Raw genomic sequence first — 15,905 nt, forward strand, 5'->3', positions numbered from 1 at the left:
TCAACAGTGAAGACACTGAACAAGACATGCAATCAGCTCTTCCCTCTGTTATTACCTGACACTTTGTGAGAATATTCTTTCTACAATAAGATTTGCTCAAGAATGAAAGCCATTCCATTCAGTTCTTTAGTACTGTCCTCAAAGCACCTGTACCTATGGCCATGCTCTTGGCTTTGATGAAAAGTCAGAAGTAGAGAAAGAGACAATTGTAGTAATCAAGCTGAAAAACAATATATATGGCTTAATATATGGCAGTGAGCATAGTGATGAGCCATTTAAAAGAGAGAATCAGGGACACCTTTGTGGCTCAGTCAGTTAAGTGTCTGCCTTTGGCTCAAGTCATGATCCCAGAGTACTAGGATCGAGTCCTACACCGGGCTCCCTGTTCAACGGGGAGTTTGCTTCTCCCTCTGCCTGCTGCTCACCCTGCTTGTGCCCTCTCTCTCTGACAAATAAATAAATAAAATCTTAAAAAAAATTTTTTAAACTAAAAATAAAACAGAGAATCAGTATGATCAGGAGACCAAGAGAGAACATTAAGAAAAAAGGGAGGAAGCACAGCAACAGCTATTTCTCAGTCTCCTCCTGGCAGGGTTCTGACACAGCTTCCAGATTTGTACTGAACTCAAAATTCTTCCCCATGGCCACAATGGACAGGATGCGAGGAAAACGCAGATATTGGTGGGGGGTGGGGAGGAAGAAGGAAAAGGAAGAAGGGAGTAAAGGGAAAGGAGGAGAGAGGAAAGGCAAGAGGGAAAGAGAAAAATAGCACAAATAAAACTAAGCAAAAATGACCCCCTAAGATAACTGTAATGCTTTTCTCTTCCCTCATCTCACCCCTTTAAACTTTTGCACATGCAAAAGCAAACATATTCTGCCTCTGATTCAGAATAAATACAGCTGTATTGGGCTTAGGCTTCATCACTGACCTCTGCCTTCCCAGCATGCCTGGGGTCAACAGCCTATGGGTTCTCTTACAAAAAACTGTGTGAACACAAACCTAGTATCATTTGAGTGTTGTTGGGGTCCGTTTCTGTTTGCAAGGCACCTATTAGTATATTCACAAGTCGCAACTTCAGGGACAAAAAAGTTATTGGTTTATCATATGAAGAGCTGTCATCATTACTAAACTTTCCTTCCAGGACCACCTATGGAAGAAACAAACAATATTCACCATCAACTGCTATGGTGCACTATGCCCGTGTAGCAACTCCTACAGTGGACAGAGACCAGGCTAACAGGCAAGGCTTTCAATCTGACCAGTAGTAGCCCCTGTGCTAAGTCTGGCACTTACTTACACAACACACATTATTATTAGCTCTCACTAGCTGTTGTCACCTGAAACAGTAGACCAAGCCAGGCTGGCTGGCTGACAGAAGAAAAACAAATCAACTTTGTCGATTTGATTGAAATAATCTGAGAAAAGTTTTAAAAAGCTCATGTTCCATTTTTTAAAAATACAATTTGGCTTAAGTTCACAAAATAAAATACAGAATATAAAAAACTTCAATAAAACATTACCTCAGATCTGACTGTGCCAAAATGATGAGGGAGGGGCAACAAAGAAAGGAGGATATTAATGGAAGATCTTCTCAATTCTGTTGGATTTACATAGCTTTTGAATTTTGAGAGCTCTCTGCCAAAAACAAACAAACAAACAAACAAACAAGAAATAGCTATTGGTATTTCCAAACCAAAGCTTGTTTTTAGCTATTGCCAAATATACATTATGTCAGTTTTTCACAATATAAGCACTGGGTTTGGTTTCATAAAGAGTGAAGTAACTACTTTCCACTGTGTTTATATTCTGCCTGTGTGTGTGTGAACTTCTATGTTAAACTGTTACAGAAAACTAAAACCTGACTTACTGATTTCAAACGTTCCATCTACTCTATACAAATAGGACCTCCAGGCTGGTTTGTTCTTAGCTCTCTAGACCAGGCCAAAAAGGATTCAACATGCCCAAGACAAATTAGAACTAAATGAATTCAGGGATGAGGTGTGTCTGGATGTTCTATGCTCACGTAATGTGACCTGAGTCCCTTGAGTTATGAAGACAACTGCATAGGATAAATTAGGAAACTGGGGAGGAAGCATAAAAACAGACCAAGTCAAACCCATAAGTGATATGCTAGTACAGAGTGAGAGCTTACCTGTCAGGCAAAATGGTTTCAAGAGCTGAAATAAAGTAAGGAACCACAACATCAATCCCTTTCAAGTCACAGCAGAACAAAGGAGGGGAGTTTAGAATAACGCTGGCCAAGACAGGATGGCACACATAATCATTTATCTGCAAACCTTGAATTAAAAGCATGTAAAATCTAGGAAAGCAAGAAAAAAATTTTAAATAAACTGCTGGTCAACTGTTTTCATAATTATTAATATTTTCTACATAGTCATCTGAAAGTCTATTTCCACTCTTCACTATTTCTATCCTTTAAAAGGTATTACTAGAGTTAGAACAATTCAAAAGCAAATATACTAAGAACCAAATTATCTTTCCTAATGAAAAGAGAAAAAAGATTCATGTCTATTACACCTTTGTGAAATGTTAAGCCTTGCAACTCAGTTATAGCTGCCTGCATATGAAGTCACCAAAACAAATGACTGCAGTAATTATCACTAAACTAGAGGAATTAGTGAACTGAATTCCATGCCAGTAAAATTTTGCAGTATTTCCTAATTCCTGAAGGAAAAAAGAAAAAAAAGGTGTGTGTTGTCTTTTCCCCGTCCCCATCATTTCTGGGGGGACAATGAAAGAAAGAAATCTGCATTTACCATGACATGGAGGTAAGTCTGAGTAAGGCTCCTTTCAGGAATACACCTGAGCCCACCTCCTTAGCTTCTTCTCCTAACACCCAATCAACTACCTGTTTGATCTTCCATCATTCAAGAGCAACTGTATTGGTCAATTCTTCTACTACTGTGAGGCATTTTTCTCCACAAACCTCTTGGAAACAACTTCCTCACCTCCTGGTCACTACTCAAAACATTGCAATCTAGCTTCTACTCCTAGAATTCAGTTGAAACCATGTCAGCAAATAACCAACAGCCTCTCAATTGCTAAATCCAGAAGACATGTCTAAGTCTTAACTTACTCTGCCTTTTTTAAAGCATTCAACCCTTTACTCGCTTCTCTTCTTTTCCTTCTGTGACCTCTGTAGCTGTTTTCTGTAATAGACACTCTTACTCCGCCTGCCTCCTATACTGGTATCCAACAGGCTGTCGAGCTGCACTCTAGGCTCTTTCTCGCACTAACCTGGTTTTAAGCTCCTGAATATAATCGAATCAGTCTCTAGTCTATGCCTCTCAAGTGAGCTCCAGACCTGTTAACCAGAAGTGTGTTGGATACTTGAAAGCAGGTCATGTCTAATTATTGATTACTGATAATTTGTACTAATTACTCTAGCACTTCCTATGCACAGTGTCTGGCACATAGTAGGAACTTGATAAATATTTGTTGACTAATATTTTATAGGCATCTCAAACTTAACAGTTTCATAACTAGGTTCATCACTTGCCCTGTAGCAAATCTGCTCTTTTGGTTGGTCTTAGGGGCCAGACAGAAAGCTCATGGTCACAGCCTTTTCCCTTATTGCTATTTACACTTCAGGGTATCTCCCCAACCCACAGTCTCCCTTCTGAGACTATGCCCTCTTCACAAGGGATGAGCTCCAGCCATCCATGTGACCCACCCACATAGTTGTAGTTGACTACAGCAGAGGAAGACACCTGATTAATCAGATCCTCCTTCCCAGGTATCTGAAATTGGTCATCTAGACCAAAGCCATGGAATTTGGGAACTCAGAAGCCTACTGAATATAAGAAAAAAATCTGCAGAGAAGAATGAAGCAGTTCTAGGAGACCATGAAGACAGAGAAACAGAAAGGAAGAAAATTGTTTTGTTCCTTGAACACTTTCTTAGTTTCTGATCCCTGCCCTTTGTGAGGCCCTGCTGCAAGTCCTGACCTTAAAATGTATTAAAGAGCAGTTTCTCATAACTTATTACCATTTTGCTTAAATCACACTAAGGGGTTTCCTATTACTTAAAGCCAAGAACCCATTAAGATATCCCTGATTAGCTGCCTGGATGTAACAGTTTGTTTCAGGCCTACAGAATTCTGCACTTGGTCCCCTCTAATTCAGTTTAATCATCATTCCTGAGAACCCAACAGGTATAGACACCTGAATGGTCTTGTTGATCACTTTAGCAGCTATGTGAATGATCAGCTCAGGAACTCAAAACAGAGTCAAGAGAAATAGGAGGCCACTACAAGTTAATTTTGGAAAAAAGTGACAAGATCTAAAGTGTCACGGTGAGGACAGAGTGGAGATTAGAAAGCGGGTTAAGTAACAGAAAGGCAGGAGATGGTTTACCATCTAAAGATGAAGAGGGAGAAGAGTCTAAAATGACTCCTAGTTTCTGGCCTGAGCAACTGAATTGGCTGGCAAAGCAAAGCCATTTACCAAGATAGGTGAAGTCACCCATTTGGGTAAGAGGACCATACCCAACCTGCTAATGTATGCTAAATGCTACCTATCCTTCTTCAGTCCAGCAAAATCACCCCATTCTCTGTAACTCTTTCCTGAACCCCTGGGGTTAAGTGTGTACTGCTGCTTCTTCTGAAGGCCCACAGCACTTGACCTCTGCCTTTCTCCTACCAACTTCCTATTACTAATGGATCATTATTACTTATGTACATGCCTTTGCTCACTTGAGAAAATAAGCTCCTCAGAGGCCGGATTTACAGCTAACATTTCTGGATCATCTGTAGTGCCTAATATTCTGCTAAAAATCTATTTAATTAATGTGATCCTTCCAAATCTCTCCATCATTAAGAAAAGTCATATATGACTAAATAAATAATACTTTTAAAATAAAAAGCATCTTAAGGATCTTTGCCAAATTTGATGAGACAGGTAAAATGCAAGAATTTCAAGCCCAAATTCCAATTACTTACAGACATTTGAAAGTATTTCAGACCAAAATTTACTTATCACTTCAGCCTACCAAGCCATGCTATAATAGAGTTTCACTATCAAAACTATATAAATGGAAAAATAAACAAAAAAATTCTAAGACCTGGATAAATAAGCTGGTAGAATCTCTTCTCCAGTCTTCTTGCTACAAAAAATCCTACACAGTGTCCCACAAGCCTCAGCTCTTCCTGCTTCATAGTTATCAGGAAATTCACTTGCATCAAACATAGGATTGGAAACCATGGTGTCTGTGGACATTTGTGACCCTTTCCGTCGAAACTCCATGCTAGCTTGTGTTGTAATGGCTGAGGAGAGAAAAGGAGCATTTTATTATATTTGTCAATATGCAAATAGGCTCATGGGACCCTGGACACAAAGATCAAGTGTTGGTGTCATTAAATTGTTAAATAGAATTCAATAATGCTTTTGTTTGGCAACTACGTCTTAATTTTTTTCAGAAGGGGCTCTCTGAAATCTTCTTTGAAAATGGTAACAATTTACAGTGGTATTATCAGCTTAATAGATTCTACTAGAAGCATTCTTCAACTGAATTTTTGATCAGCAGAGTACATGTGTATATATCTGTATGTGAATACAGATATATAATAAAAGAATTTGGCTTTTCTCTTATTTATTCTTTTTCCTCCCCCTGCAGAATGATGCTTAAACATTAAGAAAAATAGCTACTGCAATTTACACATTACCCCAGACAGACATCATAATCGAATGGGCAAGCCCATGCCAGTTTGTATACTTTAGGGAGAGGGCAAAGTAAGGATGAGAAATGGGTAAGGAGGAAGAGAGAGCATTCCCACCACCCACCCAACTCCAAAACACACACCAAAGAATCGCCCAACCAAGCAAAATGAGAATGAATTTTAACAACCACAGACAGCAGCTAACTTGAGGTTGATAAATCAGAAAATTGGATTGGTAAGAAAGATTATCATGGTCATTCGTTGTCACTGAAACAGAAGCCCTTTGAAAGTTGCTTTTATTTTTAACAAAAGATTTCACAGTGTATTGAAAATCACTCTGAAATCTTTTATCACTCTACATGAAATGTTTAAATTATTTTTAATAGTTTTAATAGAATGCAGAGTCAAGCATAAATCTTTATGCAACTTCCCATGAGCCATTTTTAGTCCTGAATAAGCTATCCAGCAATAATACATTTGAAAAACACTACATGCAGAATGCATACAAATCAAACACTAAATCTGTATAAAAATAAGCTTAAAGCTTTAAAAAAAAAAAAAAAGAAAAGCCAAAACACAGTTAGTGCAAAGTCCTGGAATTCATGACATGACCAGACTAGTGTACAGAAATAATGGGACTGATTCAGGCAGATTAATTTGCTTTTGCCAACAATCTTCCCCATTCAAAACACAGAAAAGTATTTTTCTTCCCAAGTGCAAAAACTACAAGAGACAATGACAATCAAAATTTTTAATGGAATTATGAAAAAAATAAAAACATGACTGCAATTAAGGAGAAGCTTCTGATTCCTACTTACAAGATTTATAAGAAAGAAGAATTTGGATAAAAGATGCTGCAAGATAATAGAAATAAATGGAAACAAATCAAAGGACAGCAGTAATTATAAAATACTTTAAAGATGGTGAAATTTTACAATAAGTTAAGAAGCTTTTTAGCTTTTTAAAAGTTAGATTAAAAGCTTTATGATACCACAAGCTAATTCAAAAACAGGAAATTGTGCATTCAGATCCAAAATTATGATTTTTGTATCATGCAAAACAATGAACGAAGAAAATTACACAACTACAGAGAATTGAGGTTTTGAACTGCCGATAACGTGCATTAAAATTTTAGTTCATTAACCCTTCCCAGCTCAATGTTACTTTTACAAACTACAGTGTAATGTCACATCAGTCTACAGCTAACCAGTTCATAGAAGCAAACATTTTAAGTTAGAGGTGAACTGCATGGCAGAATTCCTTGATGGCAGCCAGTACTTAGAAAACACACTAGCAATGTTAGTATTTCCAAACCTTCCATCCCACCCCTCCTCTCCCAACCCCACAAGTTCAAGAGCAGTGCCCAGGAGCACTCAAACCCAGTGAAATACCAGGACACTTCCTATCTCCCGGGTAATGTAACAGCCTTTCTCATCTCCAAACACAATAGGAGAAAGAAGAGCTTCTATCTTTTCCATACCAAGGAAAATGTTAAGAGTTAAAAGTAAGAACTGGTGGCCCACATATTATCTGAATTATCCATCTTTTGGCACAAGAGGGTGAGCAAAGCTGTTACAAACTCCCTAGAGAGTGAGAAGATCTGTATATTCTCTTAAGCAAGCCCACTAAGAAGGCAGGAGATAGAGCCATTCTGGATTCAGGGATTGTAGTAAATGTTAATAGTTTGATACCCAAAAGTTACAATTATAAGAATTGTACCTTAATAAAAATAAAAATAAAAATATGACTGATTCATCATAGAAAATACAATACCAATACAAATTAATAAATATAAACATGGTTCAGAAAACTCAAAATATAAGCCACATGAACATAAGAAAATAGAAGCCAAAAATGGTTTTCTAAAAAGTTTTCATTTAGTCATAAGTGAGTACATTTACTTATCCATACATAAGCACTACAGTCAAACTTGTAAATAAAATATAATATGGAAATGGTAGAATATAAAGTATCTGAAATTGAAGAAAATAAACAAAGGAATCCGTAAACTCAAACATGCAATCTCAAATTATATACCCAAAACCATCTTTATATTCACACCTTTTTAAATTATTTAAAAGATTTTTAAAAACATCTAAAATGATTATACATGTATAATACCCACACAGACCTTAGTTCTGAGATGATTCATAATAGCTAAGAATGCATTTCTGAGAGAAAGCAGAGACCTTTATGGTCATCACATTAGTTTTAATCCTTGGAACTAATATTCTCCCTAGAGATGCATAAACTAATGCAATTAGGCAACCTTTTCTCTCAATCTATACCCAACCCCAGTTGGAAAAGTGCTTTCTTACCAAACAACCAATACACGCATTAGTGCATATAACAATGTGCCTGGGCACATAGTCATTGCTGCTCAGTAAATGCAAGCCATGATTACTGTTCTCCAGAAGATGTGTCATAAATATCTAGTACGTTCTGGACTACCCCACGCTCCCATCCTGCACACTATGCCACCATTCCCAAGTACAGTGGTAAGATGACAAAAATAAATCAGATTTCATTTAGACAGTGTCATTTCTGTAATAAAATCTAAATGAAGACATCAGGGTTGAGTTATCATTGCCACCAGTCTTATTTAGTTCCAGAGCAATGGTATTTTTTTAAGTGTGCTCTGAAATAAAGTTCTCTAGACTAAAACCTGAGAAGAGTTTTTCATGAAGCAGAAATTTTCTAATATTTATATGTACTAATAAGTGCATGGCTGCCAGGATCCAAGAAAAACACTTCTTGTGAATAAATTTCTGATCAAAATCTTTAGTTCTTTCTATTAATATTATTATCCTGGCTGACATGAAGGGAACTTCCGGCCACCTACTGAAAGGAATTTGATTCAACAAAAAGTGGCTAACCTGAAGTATGTCTAATAAAACCAGACAAAGCCAAACCTCACAGAACAGACATAAAAAGGACAGGTAGGAAAACTCCCAAAATTCTGTTACTGCAGCTGGAAGGGGTTAAACACAAGACACTGCTTGGTCAGAGACAGAAAGCTTTTTAAGATACATATTAATCTTGCAGGTAGGAAAGATTAAAAAGAAAAAAAAGAAAAGAAAAAAGTGATAACATATTTCTTGAGCAATATTTACCAGTCATGCTGCTGTCTCTGTTTATCCCATTATGAAGTTTACAGTGAACAAATGCTGCATCAAATAACCATGATCCAAAGAGATTCAAGATGCTGTTAACCTTTGGTCTCCGAGGGGCAGGCAGTGGCCGGGGTTCAGAACTAGTCTGATTGGGACTTGAGAGAGGAGAGGTGGATGATGTCTGGTGCTGAACTTTCGAGGCATGAGCAGTACTAACCTGTTAGAGGAGTACAAGAATATATCCACACTCAAGAAAAGTTTGAGAAAACAGCAGGACTTTTTTAAAAGGTTGGCAGATTAGAAAGTCAACTCTATACAGCGTAATAATGGCGATGAAAACTCACTGTGCTTGTCTTCATGGTGGCCTTATTCACAGTAACAGCCCGGTGCCTCCGGTTATGTGGTGGGGTGGTACTCACAGCAGTACTTTGAGGCATACTTAATCTATTCACGGGTGTTGGAGGAGCACTGTCTGATCGGGGTCTAGAAATGCCTTTAAGAAAAAGACAAATGGAGTTATTCTTCATAGTTTCAAACACGTGGTCAAAAAATCTTCCTCAAATAATACCAATGAAGGCAGACTAGAGCAGACATGGCTAGCTGCCTCCCAATATCCATTCACTCTTTCTTCCTGAGTTACAAAACACAAATTTTAGCTGGACACGGCTACCCGAAACACACAACTACATTTTCTAGCCTCCCTTACAGCTACATGTGGCTATGTTCTGACCATAGAGAAGTGGGTGATTGCTGGCTGGGTCTTCCAAGAATCTCCTTAAAAAGACCAATCAAGTACAGACTCTCCTCCCTTCCTAACTGCTGAACAGGATGGCTGGAACTCATTTAACCATCATGGTCCCTGAGATGTAGCTAGTAGAGAGAAAAGTAAGAAGCAATAATACTGAATTGAACAGAATTACTATAAAGAGAGAGCAGGTCCTGAGAGAGTACACAAAAAGCCACAAGATAGAAGGGCCTTGGGTCCCTTACAATGATGGAACAGCTATAGCAGCCCTATACTAGCTAGCCCTGGCCTTACCATATGTGAAAATAAACTATCTTTTTTAAACCACTGATATTTTCGGTTGTTATGTGGCAGCCAAACTTAATTTAAACTAATATATTACCTATGTAATATATTAACAAGTGTACATAATAAATGTTTTAGAAAAAAATAGATACTAAATATCATTACCTTTCAATAGGTTAAAAATACTGACTTTTCATATTCCTAAAATGTGAAAAATGGGGCTTTTTTAAAAAAAAGATTTTACTTATTTATTTAACAGAGAGAGCGCCCGTGAGCTAGCACTCACAAGCAGGGGGAGCAACAGGTCCATTGCAGGACTCGATCCCAGGACGCCAGGATCATGACCTGAGCCGAAGGCAGACGTTTACCCAACTGAGCCATTCAATCACCCCAAAATGTTTAAAATAATGATTCACAAAAGGTGTAATCTGCTTCCCAGTGACGCACATAAGAATGATACCTAATGTATTTTATTTTATTTTTTAAAGATTTTCTTTATTTATTTGACAGAGAGAGATCACAGGTAGGCAGAGAGAGAGAAAGGGAAGCAGGCTCCCCGCGGAGCAGAGAGCCCGATGCGGGGCTCAATCCCAGAACCCTGGGATCATGACCTGAGCTGAAGGCAGAGGCTTAACCCACTGAGCCACCCAGGTACCCCCTAATGTATTTTAATCTGTATTTTCTTGAGAATAAACTTTTCCTTTCGCAAATCATTTATTCATATCCTTTGTCCATTTATCTACCAAGTCTTATTCTTTTTCTTAGCATACTTTGATTTATATAAAGACAACGAAAGCTTTCCAGCTATTACATTTGTTGCAAATAATTTTTTCCTACTTTTGTCCTATGTAATCAAATCTGTTCCATCTTTTTCTTTGGGCTTTCCATAATAGTTTTTAAATCTATACTCTAGACTTATCTACATGTAGGTCTCCAAACATTTAGCAACATACACAAAATTCACCTAAGAATGCATCCACCAGACAGCTGATTCCACGCATGGCACGAAAAAATATTTGAGGCAGATGTTTAAGGCAGGGATACTGATTCAATTCTTGTGGCATTCCACTAACATTTAAGAACTGTTCCTGAAATTTGGGAGTAGAGCTTATAATGGCCGGGTTACTCAAATCCACGGGATTACTACCAAAAAAGAGAAAAAGAATTAATTACACAGGAAGTCTTTCTAATTTTAAAGGAAACAGAAAATGATCATAGAAAAAGACATTTTTAAAAAGCTGAAATCACTGAAAGATGAAAAACATGAACTACAAACGAGAAGAAAGATAGAGAATGGTTAACACACTAATTTATAAAAAGGGTAATTTAGAATCACTAATACACAAAACAGAAAAATGAGGCCAGTCAAACTAGAATGAGAGGATATGGAGAGGAAATGATTTAAGAATTAGGGCAGCATGCAACAGAAAAAAAGTTCCATAGGACATAAGGATGTAGCTAGTAGAGAGAAAAGTAAGAAGCAATAATACTGAATTGAACAGAATTACTATAAAAAGAGAGCAAGTCCTGGGTGAGATAATATCCAGGCTGCAGCAGTAGGCATGAAAACAAATGTTACATGTACCATAGGGACAAGCTTCAAGAGTACAGACCAAGCACAGCTGAGGGTAGCCTGACTCTGCTGGGACAGGGAGCACAGGAGGCACATGATGTAGATGTGCCTATTGTCTAATGTGGCTCCATCTGAGGGCTGTATTTAGCCATCATACACTGAGCACCAACACAGAAGTTACAGCATGGTTCCTGCTCTAAGAGACCAGGGAGAGAGAACACACAATACTAAATAACAGTACCTTAACATATGTAAGAAGCGAAACCAGGTCTGTGCTACACACTCGTTATCCATTTCAGGAGGGATCAGACTGGCATCTTCATCAGGAACTTTAAATGGAGGAAATGAAGGACCATACGTAAAGCGTAGCAATCTGGAATACAAAAAAAATGCATACCACCAAGTTCATTTCTTTACAGTATGAAAAATACACTGAAGTATTAAAATATGATAAGAGAAATATAAGAGAAAATAGATGACATGTGTATTACACCTCACAGAAGTGAGTAAGATCAATGAAGACCCTCGTTGATAAGAGTCAAATTATAAAGGAAAATACAGTTTTGTAAGATTAAAAAAAAGTCTAAACATTTGAATACTGCATTTATTTTAAAAACTGTCGTTTAGTTACATACCTATTCATATTTTAGGTTATATAATTTTATTATAAATGTATCTATAATTTATAAAACTACATAATGATATACATTACATATATTATGATCTTACAGTAATGTAATAGCTTTTTAACATAAATATGTAATATATAAACCGTATATGAATGATATAATTTCATAATAAATAAAATTACAAATATCAAATTATAAAATTATGGATTGTTTTTACATTTTATTTATAAATAAATATTATAAATATTTATTATATTATATTATATTAATTATATTATATTACTATAATATAAATAATAGAAAATAAATTAGTAAATTGTAAAATTATAGATGAAACTGATGTTTATAGTTATGTAATTATAAATAAATTGTTACTTCATTTTTAAAAAGATTCATCTCACTACAAACTCCTTCAACACAAGCAGGCTGTAATTTATCCATAATAACTGCTATATAACTTGCATGAAGTTCAGAATTTATAGTGTACCTTAAATTTATAGTGTACCTTAAATACTTAAAAGTAATTCAACAATTCAATTACTTAATTTACTAGTCCTATTCTAAATGTATTTAAACTGTTCAAAGCCCTTTGACTCAATTACCTTATGTCTAGAAATTATATCTTAATGAAATAACCAGTATACGAACTTTATAGAAAGTATTCATATAAACAGTATTTCTTAAGAACATAAACATCTGAACAATGAAATTATTGTATAAATTATAACTTCATTTATATAACAAAAAACTACAAAGGCATTCAAAGTATCTCAAGATTTAATAATAGAAAAGGTACAAATAATTAATGGGATAAGAATCAAATTAAAAAAGCAAGTAATACTACATAGAACAATCTCAAACTTTTTTTTATAAAGAGAAATGGAAAAAATACATTAAAATGTTAACACTAAAAAAAAAAAAAAAAGTTAACACTGAGGGCAGTTGTGTGGCTCAGTGGGTTAAAGCCTCTGCCTTCAGCTCAGGTCATGATCCCAGGGTCCTGGGATCGAGCCCCATATCGGGCTCCTAGTTCGGCGGGAAGCCTACTTCTCCCTCTCTCAATCCCGTTTGCGTTCTAGCTCGTACTGTGTCTCTCTGTCAAATATATAAATAAAATCTTTTTTAAAAATTAAAAAATTATGTATTGGTTTTATAATCAAGATAAAAAGTATTTGTTTTTTTGGAGCAGAAATTAGTTGATTTATTTAACATGATACAGGTACTATTTAGATGACTTTTTTTTCTAAAAATTTTTGTTTTCTCATTTATTTACTTTTTCCATTTAAATTCAATTAAGTGTTATTTGAAACTAGATTTATAATGTTGACATTCACTAAGATATAAAAGAATCAAAAGAACATTGTAAAACCTCCATTTCTTACTTTAAATAATGATGAAAATAGAAACATAAACATTTCACTAACTCAGAAAAAGACCAGTCTACCATCTGATACATAATGCTACCTATAAGTTATTTGTTCCTGCCTTCACACTGCCTCTCCCCACATGGAATCTAAATCAGATCAAGTCTCTAGATCTAATTGCCAGTTGACAGGAAACACTGAGGAGAGAGAATCATATTAATGCAACTAGGACATCATAAGAAAAATTCAGAATGTGGAAACACTCTAAGACAAACAACCCAGTTTCTTCAACAAAAACCACAAAGAAATAAAAACGAGAGAGAAGGAACCTATAGCTTAAGAAAGGCTTAAGAAACATGTCAATTAAATGCAGTATGTGGGGGCGCCTGGGTGGCTCAGTGGATTAAAGCCTCTGCCTTCAGCTCAGGTCTTGATTCCCGAGTCCCTGCTCAGCGGGTTGTCTGCTTCTCCGCTGCCCCACCCTGCTCTTGTGCTCTCTCACTCTTGCTCAAATAAATAAATAAATAAATAAATAGAATCCTTAGGGAAAAATTCATAGAACTGAAATGAAGAAACAAGTCCGAAAAAAAATAAAGCCTAAAGTTTACTCACATTACATATAAATGGTAAAAAAGATAAAATTAATATAACAAACTACCTACTTTGGTTATAATAGAGCACATTATAGTATGGTCTCATTTCTGTAAAATTATGTATAAATATATATAATAGCATTTCTAAAGAACTTAATTTTTTTATATCTTTCTATGGTTTTTTAAAAAATAATAATCATGGTATTTTAGTAAACAGATTAAGAATGGGATTTTGGCAAGGGAGGCAGGGTACAAAATTTATCTGCTTCTCCATATTTGCTTAATCTGAAAGGTTTTAAATTTGCCAGGCAGTAGCCAAATTGTATATCCATTTTTAAAAAGTGGCTTGAAAGTGCCTGGGTGGCTCAGTCGGTTAGGCATCTGCCTTCAGCTCAGGTCATGATCCCACTGGGATCGAGTCCCACATCAGGCTTTCTGCCCAGTGAGGAGTCTATTTCTCCCTCTACCCTCCCCTACTGCTTGTGATCTCTTTCTCTCACTCTCTCAAATAAATAAAAAGCCTTAAAAATAAAAAAGAAATAAAAAGTGGCTTGATTCTGTACTTAAAATGCAAGTAATAACAGACACAGGAAACGGACTTTTCAGAACATATTCCATGAATCCCAGGAAGACATGGAACTAGGAGAAAGCTGCCTTAGACCAGGTGGATGAAGGAAGGCAAGTCAATGATGGTAACCTACCTTGAAGTGAGTGCACAGGTGACTTTGCTCCACTGCTCCACCACTGCGGGGTGGTGCCTCCAATTCGCCACCATCTCCTTGGCTGTTTTCCAATAAGGTGGTGTTGGAAAGCACCGAGTACAAGCTAGTAACCAAACCTCAAAGAGAACACCAATCAACTTCTCTGCTAGATTCTCAGCAATGCCACCTTACCAACAGAAAGAAAACATCTTTGGCATACTTATTAAAACAAACAAACAAACAAACAAACAAACTTTAATTCACTGATTTGGGGTAAGTGGTCAAAAAATCAAAATAATTGCAATGTGAAGTTCTGACTTTCAAATAGCCACGTAATAAGTAAGAATGAGAAACTATTCTTAGGAGGGCCTATGAAGAAAATCATGATGACATCAACCAATTATCATTTATAAAGTTTTCAAGTTGCCCTGCTCAGTTCTTATCAAAGATCTTTATCTTCCAGCAACTGTGACAGACACAGAGGAGAAGGGGAAGGACAAATGTCTATGATGTGTGACTACTGGGTCAGTTTCCGTGCTGACTGGCTATGCACATGACCTCATATATTTTGCACACTAATTCTGCAAGACAGAGACATATCTTTTACAAATTATCAATTAAACACATTTTGAAGAAGAGAAAACTTAAACGAGAAAATTTAAGTAACCTCTCCAAGTTTACACAGTCAGTAAGTAAAGGAATCAGAGCAAATACCCAGGTCTTTCTATCCCCAAACTTTGTTGTAAAACTTTCAGGTGTTTGAAAGCTACCCTTTGGGGAGAGGGAGACAAAGAAGGGAGCAAAAGGACCGGAGCTGTGCAGGACAGAGCCTCAACCATGAAAACAGACCTGTTCCTCCACTCTGAGCCCTGGAACTAGGGAGAAAATTAGTGGTCTATACTCTGCATAGCTCCACAAGGCAAACTTGGGAGTAGTAGGAAAAGTTATAAGGATGCATATTTCAAATGAGCACAAATCAAGTTTCAACAATAATGAGCCCCAGAAGGGGAGAAACTGCCTGTGCTGAGTTGCTGAGATTCCTGGCATGGAGACTATGTACCAAAGAGCTAATGAATCAATGACTGCCTAGCTATCATCATAACAGACAAGGTATTCCTACTATGGACTCATTTTCAACAGTGGAATTCTGTGGTTTCTTTTAGATACTTTCCTGGACACTGCATTTGTGCGAGTTCCCAAGTGCACACTGCATGTCTGTTAGTA

At 36.5% G+C, this 15,905-nt stretch overlaps 1 protein-coding gene across 7 annotated transcripts in view; it reads right to left on the reverse strand.

Annotated features, from left to right (window-relative positions):
- RALGAPB (Ral GTPase activating protein non-catalytic subunit beta) overlaps window positions 1-15,905 on the reverse strand; it is an 80,987-nt gene that overhangs the window by 41,534 nt on the left and 23,548 nt on the right. For 4 of the 7 annotated variants that reach the window (XM_044263045.1, XM_044263044.1, XM_044263042.1 and 1 more), the window contains exons 5-14: window positions 14,682-14,868; window positions 11,636-11,767; window positions 10,786-10,964; window positions 9,136-9,284; window positions 8,792-9,008; window positions 6,497-6,532; window positions 5,084-5,285; window positions 2,154-2,321; window positions 1,522-1,636; window positions 1,001-1,148 (exon numbers count right to left, since the gene is read on the reverse strand). In XM_044263045.1, coding sequence (XP_044118980.1) covers window positions 1,001-1,148; window positions 1,522-1,636; window positions 2,154-2,321; window positions 5,084-5,285; window positions 6,497-6,532; window positions 8,792-9,008; window positions 9,136-9,284; window positions 10,786-10,964; window positions 11,636-11,767; window positions 14,682-14,868 — 1,533 coding nt within the window. The remainder of the gene's footprint in view (window positions 1-1,000; window positions 1,149-1,521; window positions 1,637-2,153; window positions 2,322-5,083; window positions 5,286-6,496; window positions 6,533-8,791; window positions 9,009-9,135; window positions 9,285-10,785; window positions 10,965-11,635; window positions 11,768-14,681; window positions 14,869-15,905) is intronic. The other 3 variants (XM_044263049.1, XM_044263048.1, XM_044263047.1) reach the window with 1 other exon arrangement.

This window comes from Neovison vison, chromosome 8, assembly GCF_020171115.1.
Source record: "Neovison vison isolate M4711 chromosome 8, ASM_NN_V1, whole genome shotgun sequence".
In the NCBI taxonomy this organism is placed as follows: Eukaryota; Metazoa; Chordata; class Mammalia; order Carnivora; family Mustelidae; genus Neogale; species Neogale vison.